We start from the raw sequence: 25450 nt of genomic DNA on the forward strand, positions 1-25450 counted from the left end.
TGATGGTGACAAAGATGACGGTGAGTTTGGTCATGGTCATTGTGATAGCAGTGAATGTTATGAATGGTGAAAGATAATGACGGTGATTATAGTGTATTGATATTGTAAAGATATTGATGATAATAAGGATAAATATTATTTAGATTTTTGATAATAATTGTGATTAAGGTGATAGTGTGGTAATAAGTGTGACAAAGATAATGGCAGTTTTGGTAACAATGCTAAGTGTGAAAGTGGTGATGGTGAAAATAGTAATGCTAAAGATGAATACAGCTGTAATAGTGGTTAATAATATGATGTTAAGGTGATAGTTATAATAATGGTAGTGCTGATAACAGTAATGATTAGGTGGTGATGGAGTTATCTAGATGACACTTGTATTAGTGGTGATAATGGTGACAATGATTATGAACATGGTAATGATAATTGTGAAAGGGATGATAATTGTAACTAAGACAATGAACATAATTTTGGTAATAATGATAATAGTCATAGTGGTGATAGTGATGATGCTTTTAATAAAAAAAAATACAACAGTGAAGATGATGGTGAGTTTGGTCAGGATCATTGTTATAGTGGTGATTCTCGTGAATGGTGATGTGTATTGATATTGTACAGATATTGATGATAATAATAAAGGTAGAGATTATCTTAATAATGATTGTGGTAATGATTGTGGTAATAAGCGGTACAAAGATAATGGTGTGACAGTGGTGATGGTGAACATGGCAACAAAGATAACGATGGTGATTTTGGTAATGATGGTGAGGAAGATAATAACTGTTATTTAATGAAGACTGTGATAGTGCTGATGGTGACAAAGCTGAAGGTGGTAATTTTGGTAATGATCAGTACTGCAGTAGTGGTGACAACCGTGACATCAAGATCATTTTGATTTTGTAAATTATATTTTGTGAATTATTACTAAGATAGAAATGCTAATGGTTCCAAAATTCATAATTACAAAAGTAGCAATGGCAATAATGAAGATAAGAATGAAGAAAAGTGATGATGGTTATAATGGTTATAATCACCCATAGAGTCGCTATGCAGCGGCCTTCTGCGCTGGTTGCTGCTGTAGTGCTGATAATACTGAGAAGAACCTGGTTTAGTGGGGGAAACTGTCCCGGGACTCACCATTCCCATCTCTCCTCCCATGATACCCTGCTGCAAAACACACACACAACAAACACACACGTGTACATGACTTTATAAAGCATATGCTGCAGGTTTCTTGCATTTAGAAATTAGTACAAGTGTAGTTGGTCTATTTTCTAAACACAGGTATCTATTCTGTTTCTACATAGGGTAACATTTGTTAATTCTGCATATAATCCCAACAGAAAATAAAAAAAAAACACTGAATATAAGGAAACTGTTCATTTTTAACAGAAACGTTTATGAATGAAAACACATATGCTAAATAAAAAATAACAATGAATGTAATTAGAGATATTAGGTGATGATGCAATGACTTATAAAAGCTTTATTTCTTAGCATTCTAAAATACAAACTTTCATTCAATCAAATATAGTCAAATATATTCAGAAACCCTTCGAAAATGGCCATGAAACATGTAAAAACACACATCTTACAAAATAAATATAATATGGTTCTATATTATTACCATACAGCGATATGTGTGAGCGAACATTTAATGCAAAATAATAAATAAAGAAAAAAAATACAACAAAAAGAAGTTGTGAAAGCACACTTACCCTGAGCAGGCACATCCTCTTATTGACCTCTATGTTAGTCTAACTGTGCTCTCGACTCATTTCCTACACACTACCTGTTCATTTTACTTTTAAACAAAAAAAACAACAAAACAAATAAAAGACAAGGGAATATTTCTCCAAGTTCAGGACAGAGTGTATGAGAGTACGCAGAGAAAGTGAATGTGGGGAACGTGACAAGAAAACTTGCCCGCCTCAAAAGTAAAAAAAAAAAAAAACAACTTTGTAGAGTTAACTCACCCGTTACCGGGTGTTCATTAGTGTAGATGATGGAGGGGAGAAAAGTGTTTGGTCTAATCGAAATTCCAATCACTGACTTGGACTTGAACACAACAGATTTTAGTATCGCTCCACTAGACCAGCATTCACATGCAAAATGCCCTTAATCGGGCCAATTAGGGGCAGCATGAGCTGCCGGACCCCCCCCCCCCCCCCCTCCCCTAGTTCCCATGTTAAAACAAAAGAGGGCTTGTCTTAAATAAAGTCACTGGCCCCCTTCCCTCCCTTCAGGGCTCGTAGTTAAGGAGCTTTTTTTAGCGGGGTGAAGGGGGGATCGGCTAAAACAAAAGAGTCTCGTCTCGTCCCGCAGACGCTTTTTCTAAAGCGCTGCGATGTCGTCGTGGCAACTAGACAGGGAAATAAATAAATAATTACAAAACAAAGTAAAGAGTGTTCCCATGGCCGAAGTTGGGCGTCTAGGGCATCAATTTCGACAATTTAGTGGCTGCCGATTTCGGCGCTGGCACTGGTACCCAGCTGGCATCCAGGAGGAAATATTAACAAAGATAAATGAGGAACACCTGAAGCGGCATGAAGGATTAACGCTCTGCGTTAATAACGTGGGAGCGCCATGCCTACACGGCCACCGAATGATGATTATGAAAAAAATTCAGAAGACATTAGCATAATTAGAAAAGTGCAACAAACAAAAAAATATAAACAATAGGTTGAGAAAAGCAGGACTGACTAAGAGAGAGAAAGAATAAAAGAGGAACTCTTTTATCAGAACTGAAAAGAATGAGAGACTTTGGTTGTTGTAGAAACTGTAGGGCTGAGACAGTAAATGAACAGGTGAGAGGACAAATAAAACCCCTTTTACATGCACTTTTAATTAAAAATAAACCTATAATTTACCCTTAGGCCCTAGATTGTTACTTCAGCATATCATATGACAGATGGATGGATGGATGGATAGATACTTTATTAATCCCGAAGGAAATTAAGGCCTCAGTAGAAAGTTACATAAATTGAAAAAATACACATTACAAAGATTCACATTATACAAACTAAAACATGTAGAACAGACAAGAAGAGTAAAGAAAAATGCAGTATAAAAGTACAGCGAAAAAGAGCTACTGAGTAGGCTGCCACTCGCTGCGGCCCTGGAACAATATCAGATACCAGAACATCCATCATTCATTCATTTTCAGTAATTAACTTATAATAATAATAATATAATAATAATAGTAATGAAATCCTCAAGTGGTGCAGTAGTAAGGTACACTAGGCTACTACCACTGAGATCTGGGGTTAGAATCTCAGTGGTGCTATCGGCCACTTAAGCATCTGAACAGACATGATTGGCTGATGTCTGATGTTGGGGGGCACTCAGTACCCAAGTCTAGTATGCAGACCATATCTACTGTGGTGACCCTAGACACATCCTTCTCAGGTCCGTAGTGGGTTCAGCACCACCTGGAAACATGAAATCAGTGGCAGAAACATCCACTGGACACGGTGCCAATCCAAAGCTGGGCAACCCATTCACTCACTAGCTTGCATGCGCACTCACTCACACCTAGAGGCAACTGAGCGTAAGATCACATAACTTAGATTTAAGACAATGTAATGCTTACTAATGCTTTAAATTATTCTTATTTATTTATTAATTAGGATTTTAACATCATGTTTTACACTGGCAAGAACGGTAGTTACTCATTACACAAGATTCATCAGTTCACAAGGTTAAATCAAACACAGTCCTGGACAATTTTGGATCTCCAATTCACCTCACTTGCATGTCTTTGGACTGTGGGAGGAAACCGGAGCTCCCGGAGGAAACCCACACAGACACGGGGGGCCTTAAATCATTCATTTACAAATGTACAAACCCTCTGTCCAGAAAAGTTAAGACATTTTGTGAAATCCGAATAAACAAAAATAGAATCTGTAATTTGTTAATTCTCTTAAATCTTTATGTCAAAAGTACAAACATTTTTTGGTTGAGCAACTTCATAGGTTGACCTATTTTGTAAATAATTTGAATCTGAGTTATGACTGTGATGCCTGCAACACACTAAAAAAGTTGCGACAGGGCAAAATAAAAGAGAAAAGTATATTGAATATTCAAATTTTGAAATGTTCCACAATAAGCAGGTGAACCGGTAACAGGTGAGGGTATCATGATTAGTTTTACAGTGTCGTTTTTTGTAGCATGGCCTCCTAATTGTTAGAAGTAATGACTATGGCCGCTCAGGTGGCACAGCGGTAAAACACAGGCTGGAACCAGAGCTGGGATCTCAAATACATCGTATCGAGTCTCAGCTCTGCCTGCCGTCTAGGCTGAGCGGCCACATGAACAACCGTTGGCCTGTTGTTCATATAGGGGTGGGATATTAAAAATCGGATAGGGACTCTTTTATAACCGATGCAACTATGACCTCTGCTGGCTGATTGATGCCGTCTGCACAGAGACGAGGAAAGAGTGCGTTGATCAGGGTGTGTCTCTTCATACACAGTGCTGATCCGCATATGCACTCGTCAAGTGTAGGTGACAAAATGCATACGGCTGCTTGCCACGTGTCGGAAGGGACGTGGGTTAGCTTCGTTCTCCTCAATCAGAGCGGGGATCGACATTAGTGGAGAGGAAGCATGGTGCAATCGGGCAAGTGGACGTGCTAAAGGGAGAAAATGCATAAACAAAACAAAAAAAAAAGAATATAATGACTACGGCTGGTGACTTCTCTGTGTGGAACAGTGTTGCCAGGGTCTAGAAAAAACTGTTGACTTCTTCTGAGTGGAAATACGTCTGGACAGTCAGATGAAAAGCAAGAATCGTGAACGATCAGGTCTGCTGTGAGCACATGGACGACCCTGTTCATAGTCAAGCAAGCTTTAGATCAAAATGGGCTAAGAATGTTCCTATAAATGTTGTGTATATTACAAGTGTTTGTATACTAACACATTACAAATAGTAAGAATGCTGTCAGCATAGTGACCACCCTGACCACTGCAGAATGGTATTAGAAATGAGAGTGTGTGTGTGTGTGTGTTTGTAGTTAGAGAGTGTACCCCAGTGGACTCTCCGGCTAAATGGCCTGCAGTCTGTCGGCTCCCCCTGCAGGGGACTCGATCCCAGAGGAAGAGAGTCGGGACCACCCGAACTGACACATGCACATGCACACCCCCACCATACAAATACACCCTTGCCTTTAAACTGTGTGTAAACCACTTCAAGATGAGAGCAGCATGCCACGCTGCAGTTCAGTCCCCGTCCACACAGAGTGATCAAACTGCCTCCTAATGACCACAGACAAAACCCTCCTCATGCACGCACACACACACACACACACACACACACAAAAGAAATGAGCACCAGGAAGGATTACTTCATCTTCTTACTCTGCACATTTTCCGCAGGACAGATTGCCAATCAATTGCAGGGCTTTGGCCATCCCCAAACCAGACATAGCCAATCATGTCTGTGTAGATGCCAGCCCGGGCCCATTTCAGAGATGCTATGCTACCGTAATGGACCCAATCTAGTCGTATCCAATTACCCTGATTGCATTACGCTTCACCTCTACCGATACAACCCTCCACTGCTGACTGAGGAGCTTCGCAACTGACGCACGCCCCCTCCGACACGTGTGGAGTACCGACTGCATCTTTTCACCTGCGTGAGGCGAGTTCATCAGCCATCGGCCTTGTGCACGGAGAGCCACACCCTGATCAGCATTATTCCCCAACTCTGCGCAGGCACCATCAATCAGCCTGCAGAGATCGTAACTGCACCAGTTATGAGGAACCCTGTTCCGGCTCATCCCACCCTGTGAACAACAGCCAATCATTGTCCGGATGGCAGAGCTGAGATTCAATACGATGAATCGGAAATCCCAGCTCTGGTGTGATAGCGTATTTTACCGCTGCGCCACCTGAGCAGCAGAACACAGATATTTTTTTTTAAAGTGTTCCTGTGACAGGTCGGGTTGCTGTTTTCGTGTTGAAAAAATTGACCTTACGCCTAAAATGATTTCCAGTACTAAAGCAATAATTAAAACGTTTAATTATTAAATTAATTATTAAATTAATTATTAAATTAATTAGCTCTTTACCTGTGGCGAGATTACAATTTTGAACACACTGTATAGTAAATAAAAAGCAGTTTGAGACACAGTCCTATAGTCCCATAGCAAAAGCAGTATCTCCTCTTTCCTCCATGCACAATCTGATCCTGTAAATGATGTAAATTACAATGAATCAAATGATTGTTCCCATCGCATAAAACATTTCTTCTAATTTTATTTCTTGCTTTTTATTATTCTAGTATTATCATTTGGGATCAGCAAGTCTCCAAATTTACAGTTCGACAAGCAACTTTCTATGCCAATAAATTATTCAGAATTCCTAACAGAGAAGCAACTTTTTTTTTATCTAACCACATATGTAAGCACTTGGAGTTCACTAGGCACTACTGTAAAATTTACTGAAACCAGATTTTATGGTAAGTTGAGACAAAAATGAAGCTTCTGGGCTATATAAATCCTCTTAACCCTGTTTTTAATGGGATGGGGTTAGCGGAGAACGATATTCAGAAAAGATGAGCGGGAGATTTCTTCCTCTGTATTTATCAGTCTCATTAAGTATTACAAGAAGACTGGACAATGGTAGCCAAAGTTCAAGGGTGACAATAATTGGTATGTGTAGATTTGTTATAAACTATTTTTTTCCCATAAGATGTAAGCTATAAGTACATGATTAAATAAATAAATTATTATTATTTATTGCATTTTCGTCATTCAATCGCATTTTCCTGGTCAGGGTCATGGTGTGTCCAGTTTCAAAGCGAAACACTGAGCGCAAGGCAGAAATACCCTGGTGAGGATGCCAATCCATCGCCACCCCTATCCCCCCTTAGGCATAGCCTAAGACATCATGTCTGTGTAGATGGCTGGCTGGCCAAAAGCACCAATAATTCAACTATCAGAGGTGATGGGCAAGCGTGATAGATAATAAACACCATTATTATTATTATTATTATTATTAACAATACTACCTGACTAAAAAAAAAACATGTGTATGTGGCTTGGTTTAAATATTGAATGGCATGCTGCAGCTGTTAAATGTTACTTACATCTGTGTGTGTGTGTGCGTGTGTACGTATGTATGTAGGTGTGTGTCTGTGTGTGCGTGTGTGATTTATAAACTTTTCTAAATTACCAGTGGTGTTGATTTAAAGAAATTAGCTCTCTCTCTCTCTCTCTCTCTCTCTCTCTCTCTCTCACACACACACACACACACGTACATTGAAACATCTTGATGACAAATAAAAGCCAGCAAGCTTTGATGCTGATGACTCCACAGCTGGTAGAACAGAGAGATGAGAAAGACAGAAAAACAAACATGGCATTCATGTGTGTGTGAACAGTGATATGTGGTGTGTGTGTGTGGTGTGTGTGTGCATGTGTGTGTGTGTGCATGTGTGTGTGAAGGTGTCAGACTCACTAAAGCAGATTCCTGAAAGATCAGACCTGCTCTTTATCCTCCAGCAGCTGCTGTGGCATGTTAACCGCCAACATGATGTTTGATCTGAACATCTGAATGAAAAACCTTCTCTCCTCTCTCTCTATTTAACCTTCTCTCATCACTCGCATCAACATGCTAGCACACCAGAGCCGGGATTTCGAATACACCGGCTGGGCTGGGCGGTTGCATGAACAACGATTGGCTGTTGTTCATAGGGTAGGATAGGCCGGATAGGGACTCCTCATAACTGAGCAAATTACGACCTCTGCTGGCTGGTTGATGGCGTCTGCACAGAGTCAAAGAGCAAGGCTGATTAGGGTGTGGCTCTCCGTGCACAAAGCTGATCCACATATGAACTCGCTTTGTGCAGGTGAAAAGATGCATTCGGCTACTGCACACGTCTCGCTCTCATCAATCGGGCGGGGGTCAGCTCCAGTGGAGAGAAAGCATAATGCAACTGGGTAAAAAATGGACGCGCTAAAATTGGGAGAAAATGCATAAAAAAAGAAGCTTTAAGGGGAGGAAGATTTTCATGTGATGATGATGTGAAAGCAGCGCTGCATCAGTGGCTACGCGCTGAACCAAAAACATTTTTTGCTAATGGCATTAAAATGTTGGTACGACGGCGCCCAGGTGGAACAGTGGGATATTCTGCTAGCACACCAGCACCAAGTTTCTGAACTCCTCAGTTCGAAACTCTGTGTCGCCACAGGTCGGCTGGGCGCCATCTGGCAGACATAAATGGCAGTGCCTGTAGCAGATACTGATTGGCCACCGTATCTGCAGGGCGGATGGGTGTGGGACTATGTGTGGGCGGGTGGGTCTTCATACTCTGTGTAAGGACCCTGATTGGCGGAAGAGACACCTTTTATCTTTCGGAGAGTGTCAAACTAAATTTTGTTGTACGCAAATATAATGACAATAAAGGTTCTTCTTCTTCTGTGCAGAATGCAGGGGTGAGAAGAGAAGGGCTGTGCACGTGTCGGAAGAGGTGTGTACAGTGCCTTGCTCTCCTTGGATGCAATCTGGTATCTCTCAGCAGCGGTAGACACAATTGAGTGTCCTAAATCAGAAGGAAAATGGGGATAAAATGCATTAAAAAAAAAAAAAGTTTGTATGATGCTGGGAAAAATGCATCGGAAGGTGACCGTGTAGAAAAGTGATGTAATGTGTTTTTGAAATTCTTAATAAATAAAGTTACAAAAAAGTGCAGAAACTTTTTAAAGAACCCTCGTATATATACGTTTTTTGCTTCTTGTGGTAGGATCCTATCCTAGCCATTGTACTACGGCAAGACAGTTATGGTCCACTGTGACACTGAAACTGAATAAAATAAATGATAATAAAGTACAACAGACACATAAAACTAAAAAGAGACAAAAAGCTTTAATTTGACTTGAGATTAACAAGACCTATGGGAAAAAAAATCAACTGTGATGATCTTCTCACAGAGCCACTAAAACTGACTGACAACATGCAGAGAGAAAAAATGAGCTTCTGAGTGAAAGTGACATTAAATAACAAAATAAAAGATTCTGTCTATTTGTGATGGCAGATGTGTCTAAATTATTACAGGCGCTCTCCGGGGAAGCAATACTGTAAATCTAAAAAAAAAAATAGAAAAACAGCTGTTGCACACCATCATCATACAACATGCATGTACTGAGACAGAGAGAGGAGGGGGCAGCTGGTACATTTGCAAAATTTTGTCTATGTTGGAAATAAATGAATGAAAGTTTTACAGGGTAACTACACACCCCTGACTTTCGAGAACTGTGCCTGATTTGGAGAACCTGTCCCTGACTGAAGCTGTGGCTGGAAATGTTTTTAATTTTTGCTGTGCATGCAAAACCGCTGCAATGTAAATGAACTCTATTAAATGAGGAAAAAAGTCTATGGAGCAGTGGAGGTTTGTGGTTGACCCATGCCTATTATGTCATTACTACTTAGTCCAACAGAGAATGCTGTTTTATTGTTTTACACTGTTTTTTTCTACTTATCACTCAGCCAGTCGGGCCACAAACTGGCAAACAAATTGTTTTCAATACTTACTACCTAATAACTTATGGGGGCGGCATGGCAGCTAAGTGGGTAGCACTGTCGCCTCACAGCAAGAAAGTCCTGGGTTCGATCCCCAGGTGGGGCGGTCCGGGTCCTTTCTGTGTGGAGTTTGCATGTTCTCCCCGTGTCTGCGTGGGTTTCCTCCGGGTGCTCCGGTTTCCTCCCACAGTCCAAAGATGTGCGAGTGAGGTGAACTGAAGACACAAAATTGTCCATGACTGTGTTCGATATAACCTTGTGAACTGATGAACCTTGTGTAATGAGTAACTACCGTTTCTGTCATGAATGTAACTAAGTGTAAAACATGACGTTAAAATCCTAATAAACAAACAAACAAACCTAACTTATAGGAGGTTCTTGTATCTGCCCAATCATATTTGTCTCCTAATAAGAGCTATATATACTGTATATATATATACAGTATATATGTTGTATATTGATGCATGACATCAGCACCCACACACTTCAAAAATGATAACACTAATTAGCACAGTATTTTACAAATCTGATTCCCCGCAGATTCTGCAGATTGTCAAATGCCATAGCCATTCCTTCTATCATGTGTATCATGAGTTGATAGCATAATTGGAAAAAGACAGTTAATAAATATGAACAAATAAAGTATTAGGAGGAATTTTAGGATCTCCAGTAAGCAAAAAATTTTGGCTTTTGCTTACTTTTGGCTGTGCAATTCTTTGTCTTTATTGTTGCCAGTCTTTATTGGAAGACTAGTACCCACTTAAAATAATGTCAAATACACATAAATATATACAATTTTCTGTAATTTCTGTCAATTTTCATGTTTAAATATGAACTAGACGTCCAAATACAACCAAATTGGTACATATAGGGAATCTGATTATAAACTTGCTTTAAAATATATATAAAAACATTACTATGTAGTAAACTGATGTTGCATTAATATATTTACAAAATAAAGAAAACAAACGAACTTATATTATATAACTGCAGAGTGCTTGAGTGAGGCAGAGGTAGATTACACTAGCCCACTACCACGGATCCACAGTTCACATCGACAGAGGTGCTATCGGTCGATCGAGCGTCTACATACATTACATACATTCCAGCAGTTGAATCATTAGCTGTATGTTTCCTGTAGCTCATCTAAGGCTGCGTGGTGGCTAGGTGGGTAGCACTGTTGTCTTACAGAAAGTAGGTCCTGGGTTTGATCCCCAGGTGGAGCGGTCCGGGTACATTATGTGTGGAGTTTGCATGTTTTCCTCTTATCTGTGTGGGTTTCCTCCGGGAGCTCCGGTTTCCTCCCACAGTCGAAAGACGTGAGGTGAATTGGAGATACAAAATTGTCCATGACTTGAACTGATGAATTCTGTGTAACCAGTAACTAACTACCTGTCCTGTCATGAATGTAACCAAAGTGTGTAAAACATGCCGTTAAAATCCTAATAAATAAATCAAATAAATATTTGTGTTCCAGTAAAATAACAGGAAGGCTGATGAAAAAGTTTCGTCTAGCTTATCTGCGGTTGCTAGCAGTGTCACGAAGATGCCTATGAAGTGTCAGTTAAAGATAGCGAGAGAGGGAGAGTGTCTGTGAGTGAGAGAGAGACTGTCGAGAGCCCTCACACTGATTTGTGGCTCTCATCACCTAGCGGAAAGTTAGCGCAGGAAGAAGAGCTGGATAAGATGGAGCGACAGGTGAAAAAAAAGAACGCTAGGCTGTAGGCACATATCACACACACACACAAGACACGCAAGACGATGCGGGCCTTTTTAAAGCGGTGCTCTTAACAAGGGGCAATTAACACGTTAACATGCAACAGGGAGACGAAAGCTCCGAAAGACAAGCAGCCAAATGGAGGAGAGGAGTGATAAGCATCTCATATCAAATCACCACCAGTGTAGGAACCGACGACAGAAAGAAAAGACAGGAAAGAGGGAGATAAAACGTGTGAATTGCCTCTTTTTCACAGCCAAAAATAACCCGGTAAACATCTCGAGTGGAACTGCTGTAACACAAACACTAAATACGACGTGCGGGCTCAAACACGGTCAAATCAACTGTTTAACACAGCCAAGCGTTTTGTAAATGAAAGCAATGCTGAAGATTTGTAGTGCTTATTTGGGACGTTTCACCACACTAAATCGATGAAATCAAATATGTGTACATGCTCGTGTGCTGAACAGTATCAATATTCGGCAATGTAAGAGGCGCTTCTGTGGCTGCCAGCTAAAAACGTTTCCAAATTTTAACACAGTTAACAGCTTGCTCATTACCCAGTGACCTTTGCTCACAATACAAAAGAAGATGTACAGATTTGTAATGAGCACCTGCAATGCGTGTGTGTGTGTGTGTGTGTGTGTGTGTGTAAGAGATGTAAGAGGATCAGCGTAAAGTTCGCGTTTCTGATTGGCTTAAACAGATAGCCAGTAAACACAATAGATACAGAGATGGACGATGGGCAAGCAGCTGGCCTAGCTATGCGTGTGTGTGTGTGTGTTTCAGGATGATGTGAGTGTTTCCGGGTTGGTCACAGCCTTGACCCTAGATATCTGATCTCTTCCTGAAACCCCTTTCGGAAAACACACACACACACACACACACACACACACACACATTCTTAAACACATTCCAGAGATGTTTCCATAGCAGGCTAAACGCTAATGGATTACACTTACACACACACTTGCAAATAATGCCTCCATTCTCTTCCACGCTTGCAGCTGCACGTAAACATTCTGAACACAATTAACAATAGAAATGACACACACACACACACACACACACACACACACATCTGTAGAAAAACGAGTAAAGAAAGAAAACAAGAATCAGGAGGCTTACATTAAGAATAGGTGCTCAGTTGGTACAGCGTTTTAATGTGTCAGCCTATCACAGAGTCACTTGTTCAATTCTCATCCGTAGCACCGGCCTGACTGGAAGCTGAACAGATGTGTTTGAAAAAAATGTTTGTGTTTATGAAGAATGAAACCATTCTTATGTTTTGAACCCAATTCCCAAGACCTACCTGTGATCTTTAGAGTTATGTAATGCCAAGTTCACACTACACGACTTTCGGAGCCGTCAGATGGCTATACCGTTCACCCTACACATCTGGATCTCTTGCAATCGGGAGTCTTTTAAGTCGTTGTGTAGGGGGTCACACACGCTACATGATCTATCACCAGAAGGAATCGCAGACGAGTCCGTCTGGTCTCCCAGACTACGTTTTGTCATGAAGACACATGCGAGAAGTGACGAGAGGTTTAATGATACCATGTCTAAAAATGCACGTCAACAATATGCGAGTGATCAAACTTGTTTGTGCGCTGATGTGTGGCGTAAAAGCAAGTAGGAAAATAAATAAATCTGAGTGGATTGGGCTACGCAACCATCAGAGATCTGTTCTGTAGTGAGTTGGAGGTTTTAATATATGATATTGATATTTTTGCAATGTATTATGGTTTGGCGTGGATGATAAGAGCACAAATACTGTGAGGCTTGTGTGCGTGCTGATGTATTCTGATATATTAAGAAACTATATTATGGCCCTGTCCTACGTTTTTACACTCCTCCCCCGGGTTTCCCCTCACCCCGTATCTTGCGTTCTCACTGGCTGTAGTTTGACATCGAACTCGCAACCTGATCGCAACACCTTTCACACTACAGGATTTTGACTTGCCGACTGGTCCAGATATTTAACATGCTAGATATTTTTCCTGATCGAGCTGTTGAACAGTTCACACATAGCAATCGAGAGCCGAGTTTCCATCCCCGAGCGAACGCTGATTTGCCTCCGAGCTGCCACATCTAGCTAGGCATTAGTCACGACTCTCCTATCGGTTTATACCTCATTATACAACATGCTGACATTTTAGTATTGGTCACATCACCGTCAACCTGGACACCCACTGTTGGCCTCCTGTACACTTGTGTTAGTTACAACATCCTGCACTGAAGCTTATTAAAAGCTAACACATAATGTTAATAATAATCTAACACAATAAAAGTCACATGTTCATTTGTGTTTGTAATTGTGATTAAGTCACTTAAAAGTCAATCTCCTTTTCATGTGCTCTGTATGTGTGTGTGTGTGTGTGTGTGTGTGTGTGTGTGTGGTAGCAAACCAGGGTGATGGTCTCAGCGGTGGCGCATGAGCCACATGGTGAAGATGGATCAAAGATGATCAGATCGCTGCATGTGATCACACATGCGCGTGCACACACACACACACACACACACACACACTCAAATGCTATGATGTATAATTCCATTATTTGGCTTGGAGCATTTTCTGTGGATTAGCCCTTGCTGCCCTCGAGACCCTTACAGACACTGACATTCACCCCTATTACCCTTGGGATTTGCGTGTGTGCTCGTATGTGAGTGTGTGTGTGTGTGTGTGTGTGTGCCATGAGTTGAGTCATTGAACCAGCCGGTCTGTTAGAGCCATATCCATGATGCTGTTTAAATCCCATCTACCCTCATACACACCAATACACACTGTCAAAATATGCTCACATTTCTTGTTAATATGCTCATCTTAAATGTTCTTTACCCAGTTACACACTTCACATTCCCACTTATACTCAGGCTTTTAATAGTGGCCAATCAACCTACTGGCATGTTTTTGGGAGGTTGGAGGAAACCTGAAGACACAGTGGACAGAGACTGTAAGCAGACACAAAGTTCCCAGGCGCTGTGTGGCATGGACACTACCTGTTCCCGCAGCGTGTCAGCATTACACTTTGTGTTACTAAACCTAATTAAATATAGCCAGATATGATCATAGCATTTAAAAATGGCTTTGTATTTGGCATACACATGAACCATATTGATACCTATCAGAACCAGCATTAACTTCTTCAGCAGTTTGAGCTACAGTAGCTCGTCTGTTGGATCGGACCACACGGGCCAGCCTTTGCCCCCCTCGTGCATCAATGAGCCTTGGCTGCCCGTGACCCTGCCGCAGGTTTACCACTGTTCCTCCCTTGGACCACTTTTGATAGGTACTGACCACTGCAGACCGGAAACACCCCACAAGAGCTGCAGTTTTGGAGATGCTCTGACCCAGTCGACTTGCTATCAAACTCAAATCCTTACGCTTGCCCACTTTTCCTGCTTCTTACACGTCAACGTTGAGGATAAATGTTCACTTGCTGCCTAATATATCCCACCCACTAACAGGTGCCGTGATGAAGAGATGATCAGTGTTATTCACTTCACCTGTCAGTGGTCATAATGTTATGCCTGGTCGGTGTATATTATGAAAAAGAAACAGTGTCTTCACAACCCAATGTGAGATAAAATGATTTTAGTGTCTGCAGTGTTCAATTTTATCTGTAAAAATTCAAAGAACATTCAGGTCTATAATATTTTTAGGATTCTGTACAGCTACAGCTTAGAAAAAAACACTAGGGAGTTATTACACACTTTAGGCCCCCAAGAGATTTGGCCAGATCCCAAATCGCTGGGAAAGGCTAAATCTCAAGCTTTAGCAGGTGTGCAGGGGGCATTTTTATTTTTCATTATGACTCTAAAATAATGCATTTTCTGCTCAACACTGCCAAAGTGAATACTGAAAATCAATATGTGGGGCAATAAAAGCTAACTTGTGATATGAAATAATATTCATTTCAGCAGGTGGCCAAAATCTGATTTTAGATCTCTGAAAGAATGGACTGAGATTTGAGTAAGCAATAAAGTATGGATGTTTTTACAAAAGCCTTAAAGAAAGAAACAGTGTTCCTCCTTTGTTACAGTTCTCTCATGGTGCCTTTTATGCTCTCTCAGGCCAGAAGTCCATATGAAAATCTCTTTACAGTATCAATTAGATATATCAGATATATAAAATTGGACTTAAGCATCAAATGTTTAATAAATGGTTTGTTTGTATTGGCATCTGATGTCAATACATTATCAGTGAATTAGCCAGTGCTGCTTTTTAAAAAAATAGATCTACCTTTCTACCTGTCTCATATTCATTAACTAGCTTTAAAAGCGGTACTGCCTAATAGTGGAAGTGTGGCTTGCACATCATTGCTATAGTCTTATCATTAACACTGCTGGTATGCAGCCTGCAAAACTGGCTTTCGGCCACTTGTCCAGCTGACGGAAAAATCCCCAACAACTGGTCCTTCGTGAATTCTAAACATCATGCAGTTAACTTTCTAACTAACCATTGTTGTTTAACTGTGTATAGATACTGGAATGAAGAACTCCTTGAACTGCTACCAAACAAAGCATAGTGCAAGAATGTAGAGCAGAATAAAGACACACGAGAATAAAGAGCAGAACGTCAAGGTGCTTGGGTAAGAAATCAATAAAAGAAACTTAAATAAAAGTACCTGGTGGCAGCCCTGAAGGTTCGGGTCGCGACTGTATGAGTATGACGCTCTTTCTGCTTTACCTGTTGAGACAGAGATAGAGTCAGTGAACACCTACAACTGAGCAACACACACACACACACCCCAACAGACACACTCTAAATACATCTTTATTCCCTAACTTGAAGGCAACCCATGTACATTTATTTTCATATTATTTTACATCATTGGGTTTTTTTTTTGATAGAAGAAAGGAGGTATAGAAGAAATTAGGTGTATTTTAGAGGGTATAGTTCAGATGGAGTAGCTATAACCTTTGTTATTTCATTTCAATAGCTTCTGCTATTTTTGGCATTTAGCAGAAGCTTTTTATTCAAAGCCACTTACAGTAGTGTGACAGTATATTGTCTAAGCAATTGAGGGTTAAGGGCTTTGCTTAAGAGCCCAACAGTGACAGTGGTGGGGTTTGAACCAGCAAACTTTCGATTACTAATCAAGTACCTTAACCACTAGGCTACAAAATGTCCAAGACTACTGCTTAGTATGAATCTGATATTCCAATTATAATATAATATAATATAATATAATATCATATCATATTCCAAATTCCAATATTCTTCACTGAATTCTGTATTCTTGAACACTTATTATCACATTTGTTTGAAAACCACTAAGCCAAACCTTTTAACTGCTACATATTATTTTGTTTGTCATAATGACATGAAGGTTAATAATTATTTAACATACATATTTCATACACATGCACCATTCTCTACACACAGCTTCCTATTGTACATCTACAGCTATATGGCCTTGCATCAGGACCCAGATGCAGCAATTCATTCCTGATAAAATAATAACACAGATCAGTTTTAGATTAGCAGTCGCAGATTAAAGAAGTATGAATGATAAATATGATAAAAAGTCCTTTTGTGGTAATATGTGTATAATTAGAGTAATGGATGTCACCAGATTTGTCTGTATGTAAAGATGTGGAGGACAAGTGCATGATACAGCATTTAATAATTTATGACACAGAAAGACAAGCTGAGCAGATTACTAGTGTTATATTGGTACAGGTAAAATGGAACAGTCATGGTCAAATAATAATAATAATAAGAAGAAGAAGAAGAATCAGAATCAGAATATCTTTATTGTCATTATACCAGGTATAACGAAATTAAGGTGCCTTACTCTCTCAAGTGTTATAAACAATATTTAAAGAAAGAAAACTAGAATTTACAAAATATCAAAATTTAAAAAAATGTACAGAATTAAAATGAGCTCAAATAAATTGCTCCTAGGCTCCAACAATTTCTTCTCCAGTTTTGTTTTCTTGTTTCTCATGTGGCTGATTTTTTCCCTGTGGTTCTTGCACTCTGACTCTCACTATCACACTAAATCCCCATTTAATCCACACATCCTCTCATTCGGAAGTTGGGCGGAGCTGCATTTATACTCTGGAGCAAATGTCAAGGCCAGCATGAAACAGAAGACCGTTGGTATGTGTGATCCAGTAACGATCCAGTGCATCAGATCATGTTTTACTTACTGATTCAAAATAAGGCTGTTATTTCTTTTTTTTTCATGTTTTACACTTGCTGTTTTTAGCAGACGTTTTTATCCAGAGTGACTTACATTTATGACTGAACACAATTTAAGCCATTGAGGGATAAGGACCATGCTTAGGGGCCCAACAGTGGCAACTTGGTGGTGTTGGGGCTTGAACCGGCAATCTTAGGATTACTAGCTCAGTACCTTCATCGCTAAGCAAACTCTGCACAGCGGTTTTACCACCTTATTCTGGTCAGGGTAGCAGTGGGTTCAGTTTCCCCAGATTCACTGTGCGCTATGCAGTAGCATGCCACAAACAGGATGCCTTGCCAGAGACGTGTCTGTATGTAGACACCCAACTGGTCGATAGCACTGCTAAGGATTTAATTTACTACTGCCCCACCCAAGTGCAACACTGTTTAATCTTTAGGGATGCAAATTTCATCAAAATATTTCTTTAATCTTAAAAATAATATAGATGTTTAAAAAGGGGATTATATGGAGTGACGAGTTGAGTCAATGTTCTTTACAGTTCCAACTGTTTCCAACTCTCTATTACTCTTGTTATCTCTGGCACACGCACTAGCTGGCTAAAGAGGGCACTGATATGCTTTCTGTGTTTCTTTGCAGCTTGTGCTGATGCCTTGAAGGTGATGACAGACTGCTGCTGGTGATGCTGCTGTTGTAGCAGTGAGTAGTGGACATTCCATTGTTTGTTTGTTTATTAGGATTTTAACGTCATGTTTTACACTTTGGTTACATTCATGACAGGAACGGTAGTTACTCATTACACAAGATTCATCAGTTCACAAGGTTATATCGAACACAGTCATGGACAATTTTGTGTCTTCAGTTCACCTCACTTGCACGTCTTTGGACTGTGGGGGGAAACCGGAGCTCCCGGAGGAAACCCACGCAGACACGGGGAGAACATGCAAACTGCACACAGAAAGGACCCAGGACCTTCTTGCTGTGAGGCGACAGTGCTACCCACTTAGCCACTCAGCCGCCCTCATTTCTCATGGAAAGCTAACACTAACTGTGTGTCCAGCTGCATATAATCTCTGTCAGTACATGCAATACCCACCCCAACAGTTCACACACAATCCCCCCCCACACACACACACACTGAATACCTCGAACAAAAAACTGAAGTTTTGTATCCGTTTGCTTCATGGTTTGACACATTATAGCAATAATAAATCCTGTTGACAAAATAAAGCTCATTCTCCGGCTTGATCTCATTTATCCACACGCACAACTTTCTTTCCAGGTTTAGAACAGCAAGACCCGAGTGCTAAGTGAAAGAGACGAAAAGTGCAGTAAAAATATATATGGGTGACAGACTAAAATCAGCCTGAATGGTCTTTGAGATGTGTAATTATGGTTCGAGGGGATCCAGAGAAGCAAGATGTACTGCTGCTTTTGTGCCAAGCTGAGATCGAGTAGGCAGAATTAACACGGAAATGGCACCTTATCAGTCCCTCTGAAGGTGCCATTCATAATCTTCTTTCACACAAACACCCCTACCAGCCAGAACTTCCACAGTGCCAGACTTTTTTTTAAGGAGGAGAGAAGTGAAAGAGAGTGAAAAAGAGAGAGATGCAGTTTATATATATCGTATCATTAATTCCACTCAAACTAATGTTGAAAATCTTAACAACACTGAGGATTTAAGACATTTCAGACATAGTAATGGCATTAAGCAGACACAGTTGTGACTGAATACAATCCAAGCAATTGAGGGTTAAGGGCCTTGCTCAGGGGACCAACAGTGACAACTTGGTGGTAATGGGGCTTGAACCAATGACCTTTCGATTACAAGTTCAGTACCTTGACCACTAATCTACCAATGTTCTTACGAAGAAAAATATCAATATTAACCATGTATTATAGCTTTAACAGGTCAACTGGTAGTTTAGCTAAAAATAAGTTGTTGATAATTTATTATGAATACAAACACATGAAAATTATAAAAGTTTATTAATTATTTTATCAAAATAATGTTTGTAATAAAAAAATCCATATTTCATATTTACAATTACTTATGATGACCCTTTTATGATGATGATAATATTAATAATAATAATAATGGGCACTCAGGTGGCCCTATTACGCACCACTGCAGATATCCTGGCTCAAATCTCAGTAGTGCTACTGGCCCGCTGGGCATCTATACAGACATGAATGGCTTTGTATGGGGGGATAGCCTAAACTCTGCAATGGATTGGCGTTCCTGTTGAAACCAGTTGGGCTGTTGGGTTCTTGAGCAAGGCCCCTAACCCTCCATTGCTTAGACTGTGTACTGTCACAGTACTGTAAGTCGCTTTGGATAAAGGCGTCTGCTAAATGCTGAAAATGTAAAAAGTGAAATAATAGTAATGATAAAAATAATAATCAGGGTGAGGAAAATATTTATAATAAAAAAAGAATGATAGTAAACTAATAATAATAATAATATTTTATATTATTATTATTGTTTTTGTCTTAACTGAAATTCTTACTTCTAACTAACTCCATCTAATACTATTTATTGTCTCTTTAAGGTTTAGTTTAAAGCCACTTTTACACTGAGGTGAAATCATAGCAATAATAGTCTATGCTAGAAATTAGCCAACATAATCCACTAATATCCTCTGCTCAAATGAACCTGCTAATATGACCCACACATTCCTGTGTATTTTGTCCACAAGACAAATGAGAGAAGGAACACGAGTGCAGGTGCATCTGACATCAAGATAAAATAAATGTGCCAAGTGGAGGAAATTCAGCGAATCTGCAGCAGAAGCAGACACAGATTCTATTTTACTTCACCAAAATAATAAATACTACAAACAGCATCACTGCAAATGAACATGACCAAACTTTAGATTAAACTATGTAGTATTTTGTTTAGGTGGGAACTTCTTTTTGGTTTAAAACTAATCCAATATTTTACTTAACATTAATACAATTGTGATTATTTAAACGCCAAAGTAATATATAATACATTCATAATTTGTTGTGTAGAAAATGATAATTCCCATGCACCCTGGCACTATGCCAACTGGCAAACAGATTCTTTAAATAGCCCGTATATGGAAGCACATTCATACTAAATACTAATTAAAATCAAATCAAAGTAAGACAATTAATTAAATAAGTGAATGAAAATAAAATCTAAGACATTCCTTAGTCCTATCCCCCCCATAGCTAAATTTGTTGAAAAATAAATAAGCAAAGAGCATGTGTGGGTGGATGGTTTAGACATCCTAAGTGGCAGCTGATTAAAAAATAACAGCCATGTCACATTCAGTATTCGCACAGCATTTACAAAACAGGAAGTGACTTGAGGCAAACAGCATGGCGGATAAAATTTTTATTTATTTATTTTCTTAAAAAAAAGAGAAAGAAAAAATGACAATATGACACAGAGAGAGAACAAGAGCGGGAAAGAGGAAGCAGTAAAATTTTCATCTGGCTGCATTTTTTATCAAATTTGCCTTTTTTGTCGAGTAGATTCTGTTTTAGGTACAAATAATTCAATGAATTTATTTAAAAAACTTTTTTTTCCAACTACTAAAAATGTATATTTAATATAAAATCTAATAGAAATTCAATGTTTTTTAAGAGAATCCAGCTTAGTAATCACACAGTAATCACAATCACAGTGGTTCGGTGGGTAGCACTGTCGCCTCACAGCAGGAAGGTCCTGGGTTCGATCGCCAGGTGGAGCGGTCGGGTCCTTTCGGTGTGGAGTTTGCATGTTCTCCTTGTGTCTGTGTGGGTTTCCTCCGGGAGCTCCGGTTTCCTCCCACAGTCAATAGACATGCAGTCAGGTTAATTGGAGACACAAAATTGTCCATAACTGTGTTTGACATTAAAACTTGTGAACTGATGAATCTTGTGTAATGAGTAACTACCTGTCCTGTCATGAATGTAACCCAAGTGTGTAAAACATGACGTTAAAATCCTAATAAATAAATAAATAAATAAATGTGTGTGTATTCACTGCAAATGGTTTAAAATGGTTTCCGTCTAGTGATTTGCAAAGAAAAACAGCAAGGTGGCCTTTTTTCCGTTTCCCCCTTTTTTCCTTAAAGAAGACGAGCCAAAATGTGTTGGCAACTCCTGAAAGAGCAAGTGATGAAGTGAACTTGGCACGCTGGCACTCTGAGAGAGCCCTGATTGGTCAGAGTCTGGGTTGTTGGAGGTGGGGGCTGGGACTGTATTTTTCTGTGCCAAGTTCAGATTTTTTGAAAAAGCCCACTTAGAGAAGACCCTGTTAACACTGAAACTGCTCCTGTTCGGTGGGGTTTTTGAGCGTTCTTACCAGTTATTAACGGGTCCTAAATGAGCTCATCCATGATGGACAGAAAGAGATAGAATTTTTGCAATCGCACATTGACCAAGCAGTAAACATATGATCAGAAAACGTTACTACATATTCATACATAGAGCTATCATGTACAATTCTTGTTTAATATTTGTAAAGAAAGTACATGGGCTTTAGAATATGTGGAATAATTCCACCTGCTGCTGTCTGTACATGGTCTATAATAAAAAAAGGATAAGATTAAAAAAAAAAAAATCTGACCTTTACTACAATAAAACTGACCTGGTCACTTTGACTTATTTATGTACCAAATACTTTAAAAAAAAAAATCAATTAATTCTGAAATGTTTTCTTTAATAATTTAACTTATTCTGCTCTTATTTGATATGTGAAATTTTTTTTTTTTAAACTGTAATATGTTAAACAAATAAAATAACTTGATTTCTTCGATGAATAGTTCAAATGTACTATTTTGATTTGTAGAAATCTCTTATTTTGATTTGCCAACATAAAAGTAATCAGTTAAAAAGATGTTCTTTTATTTAAATAAAATAAAATAAGATAAATGTTTATGCACTTTTAACAATGACACAAACACAAACACGCACACACACACACACATATACTGTATATCTGTGTGTGTTTGTATGAATATATTCTTTCTATATTTTGACTGTTACGTGTGTTTAGCTTGTCCTGTATAAATATATATATATATATATATATATATATATATATATATATATATGAGTGTGTGCATATTATTTCTATATGTTCACTGTCATGTGTGTTTAGCATGTCCTGTATATATACGTATATATATATATGTGTGTGTGTATATTATTTCTATATGTTGACTGTTGTGTGTTTAACTTGTCCTGTGTATATATATATATGTATGTGTGTGTGTGTGTGTGTGTGTGTGTGTGTGTGTGTGTGTGTGAGTATATGTATATCAGATAATGCAGCTAAATTCTATCATCTGTTAAGATACTATTTGTCTGTTTATGAATATATGAATATTTACAATACTTTATCATATTGCAAACGGAACATTTCATTTCTTGTTGTACTGCACATGGAGGATCGATAAGAAGAAAAAAGTGAATTAATAATAACAACACTTAAATATTAATAATAAAATAATAATTATAAAAATAATAAAGCAGTAATAATTATTATTCATGCTATAGGTATTGTAGTATTAAATAATTGTATTACATTTTTGGTGCTTAAGATGCAACAAATTAAAATTCAGCCGAGGGCATTCGGGAGCTGTGCACTTGTTCAATTCTATTGAATGTGCTTGATTACATTCTAGGCAGGCGTCCCAATGTAAAACAACTCCCCATTAAAGCCTTTCTTCACCCTCTACCCCATAACACATTATTAAAAACACACACACACACACACATATATACACGAACTGGCGTTAGCTGCTTATGGGATGGTAGTAGCTTCATTGATAACATGGCACACGAATGTTACACGGAAGATAAACATAAGCTTGCTCGTTCACAACCAGACAGACACGTACGTTGGAAGAGCACCTGAGTTTGGGTGGCGTGCAGCGTTTTGGCACATTTGCTAAGATGTGAAATGAACCTCGGCAAACGTTCCAGACTTGGCAGGAACTATAAAGTTTAATTTTAACAAAGTGAGACGACAGAAAAAAATAATCGTTTTGCAAAGCAGTTTGAGTTTGTGCGTGTATGTGTGAGCTTGTTTGTTTGTGAGAGGCATCGGCTGCTGAAATGCAGCAGCCACTGCGGTCTTTTTTTCTTGGCACGGTGACAGCATTGTTGGTGCCAAGCCCTATGGCGAGAAGTACTAAAAGACGCATAAGGATGGCATTAGGACTCAAATCGTCTCCTCTCATTCACCGTGTGCAGCTTGCCAATGCACAATTTAAGATTTTTTTGGCTCGTTCGTGCCTTTTCTTCCCATCCGTCGATCTGTTTATGACGTCTGCACATCTTTAATCAACGTCACCTGTGAATTTCCACTAAAAATGTCGATATGCGTGATTATTCCTTTTGTTTTCGCATCCTTTCCTTGTCCTTTTATTGCCAATTTATTATGCAAACCGGAGACAAAGAACTGCAATGCTTTTATTTGCGCGTCCTCTTTTGTTTGTTGAATTTGGAGTGCGATCTACAATACCTGACATGAACAAAGCATAAAAAGAAACGAAGCTATTCTGCATGTGTTTTTCGGCGACTTTAAAACCTAAACAAACGAACAATGCAGTTCATTGTTCTCTACACATGAAAACAACACAAGAAATCCTTCTAAAACAACAGCAACGATTACTTACAGCACAAAATCCTTAGGAAAAAAAAGAAAGCCATTATAGATTCTAAACACTATTTAGTATTTGCTATGAACAAAAGGGGCATGTTGTGCAAAATCTCACTTTTTTGTTTGTTGTTTGTAATGCCGATGATTTTGGAGTGTGTGAGATGGATTTAGACAGACTTGGAAGACGGAGATGAAAGCTTCTCTGGTCCAACATGGTTTACGGCATGATTAGGTGAGCTTAAAAGATTGTACAAATGTTTTAGCCAACAAATACTTTGCCTGCAGCGGGACTATAATAGCATATAAAATAAACCAAACTAACATTTGTATGAGAAGTAATCGCACAGTAAATAAACAACAGTTTATTATCACTATAGCAATAATATAACAGAGTTTACGGAATACATCAGGACAGTTTGTTTACAATAAATCGATTAAATTCCCTTTGTTGAAATGCAGTTGTTCTGTTGTCTCAAATTTACTATAAAAAGTAAAAAGTAGGAAAAACACTAATTTAAATTGCAATTATTTATTAATTTTGTGGCTAAAACCATATGTTTTCTGAGCATCCACAATAAAAAAATGTAGGACAGTTGTAGCCTAGTGGACTTATTGGACTAGTAATCAAAAAATTGCTGGTTCAAGCCCCACCACTGCCAGATTGCCAGTGTTGGGCCCCTAAGCAAGGCCCTTAATTGCTTAGACAATATACTGTCACATACTGTAAGTGGATAAAAGCGGCTGGTAAATGCCGAAAATGTAAATGTAAAAAAACAAGTATTATTTTACATGTTTACATGCCGAATAGCTCATATGACATATTTAAATATGACATATTTCGGTCTTTTAATATGTAATTTTAATTACACTTATCAAAACCCAAATCTTAGCAACAACTAATTAAGAAGATCTACTGAAGAAATCAAGAAGTGCAGACTGTAGTGGACTTTTATTCATAGTCACCTGACCTAAACCGTATGGAGAATTTATGAAGGCACTTGAAGAGCATCAGGGTGAACATACCAAATACTAAGAAACTCTAAAATTTATGTCAGGTTTTTGAGAATTCAATGAGAATCAGATTTTTGTCCTTTTAATGTTTTCAAAGACGTATTAATGTAACAAGTTAAATATTAATAATTAGTCTATAGGCTTTTTTATTTACATGTAACACAATGTAACAGAAAAAGGCTGAAAAGGAAAGCAAAAAGAAAAGAGATACATGATGAATAAGTTTGAAAAACTCAACCAGACAGCGCTGTCTAATCTGACTGTTATTTTTTCTCCTACTGATTTTAATAAATCTACTGCTTTGATTTTTGTCAGCAGAAGTTACAGTGAAATAATGTGTAATGAAGCTTTAATTACACTCCTTAAGGGGATCTTACAAGAACTTAAAACAAATGCCTATCATACTCTTAAGTAAATACGC

At 38.8% G+C, this 25450-nt stretch overlaps 1 protein-coding gene across 12 annotated transcripts in view; it reads right to left on the bottom strand.

Annotated features, from left to right (window-relative positions):
* LOC134330959 (transcription factor 4-like) overlaps positions 1 to 25450 on the bottom strand; it is a 171355-nt gene that overhangs the window by 73337 nt on the left and 72568 nt on the right. For 8 of the 12 annotated variants that reach the window (XM_063012270.1, XM_063012268.1, XM_063012271.1 and 5 more), the window contains 2 exons: positions 15870 to 15931; positions 1035 to 1167 (listed from right to left, as the gene is read on the bottom strand). In XM_063012270.1, coding sequence (XP_062868340.1) covers positions 1035 to 1167; positions 15870 to 15931 — 195 coding nt within the window. Of the gene's footprint in view, positions 1 to 1034; positions 1168 to 1718; positions 1758 to 6070; positions 6138 to 15869; positions 15932 to 25450 lie in introns of those variants that run through there. The other 4 variants (XM_063012274.1, XM_063012267.1, XM_063012277.1 and 1 more) reach the window with 3 other exon arrangements.

Source organism: Trichomycterus rosablanca, chromosome 16 (genome assembly GCF_030014385.1).
Source record: "Trichomycterus rosablanca isolate fTriRos1 chromosome 16, fTriRos1.hap1, whole genome shotgun sequence".
NCBI classification, from domain to species: Eukaryota; Metazoa; Chordata; class Actinopteri; order Siluriformes; family Trichomycteridae; genus Trichomycterus; species Trichomycterus rosablanca.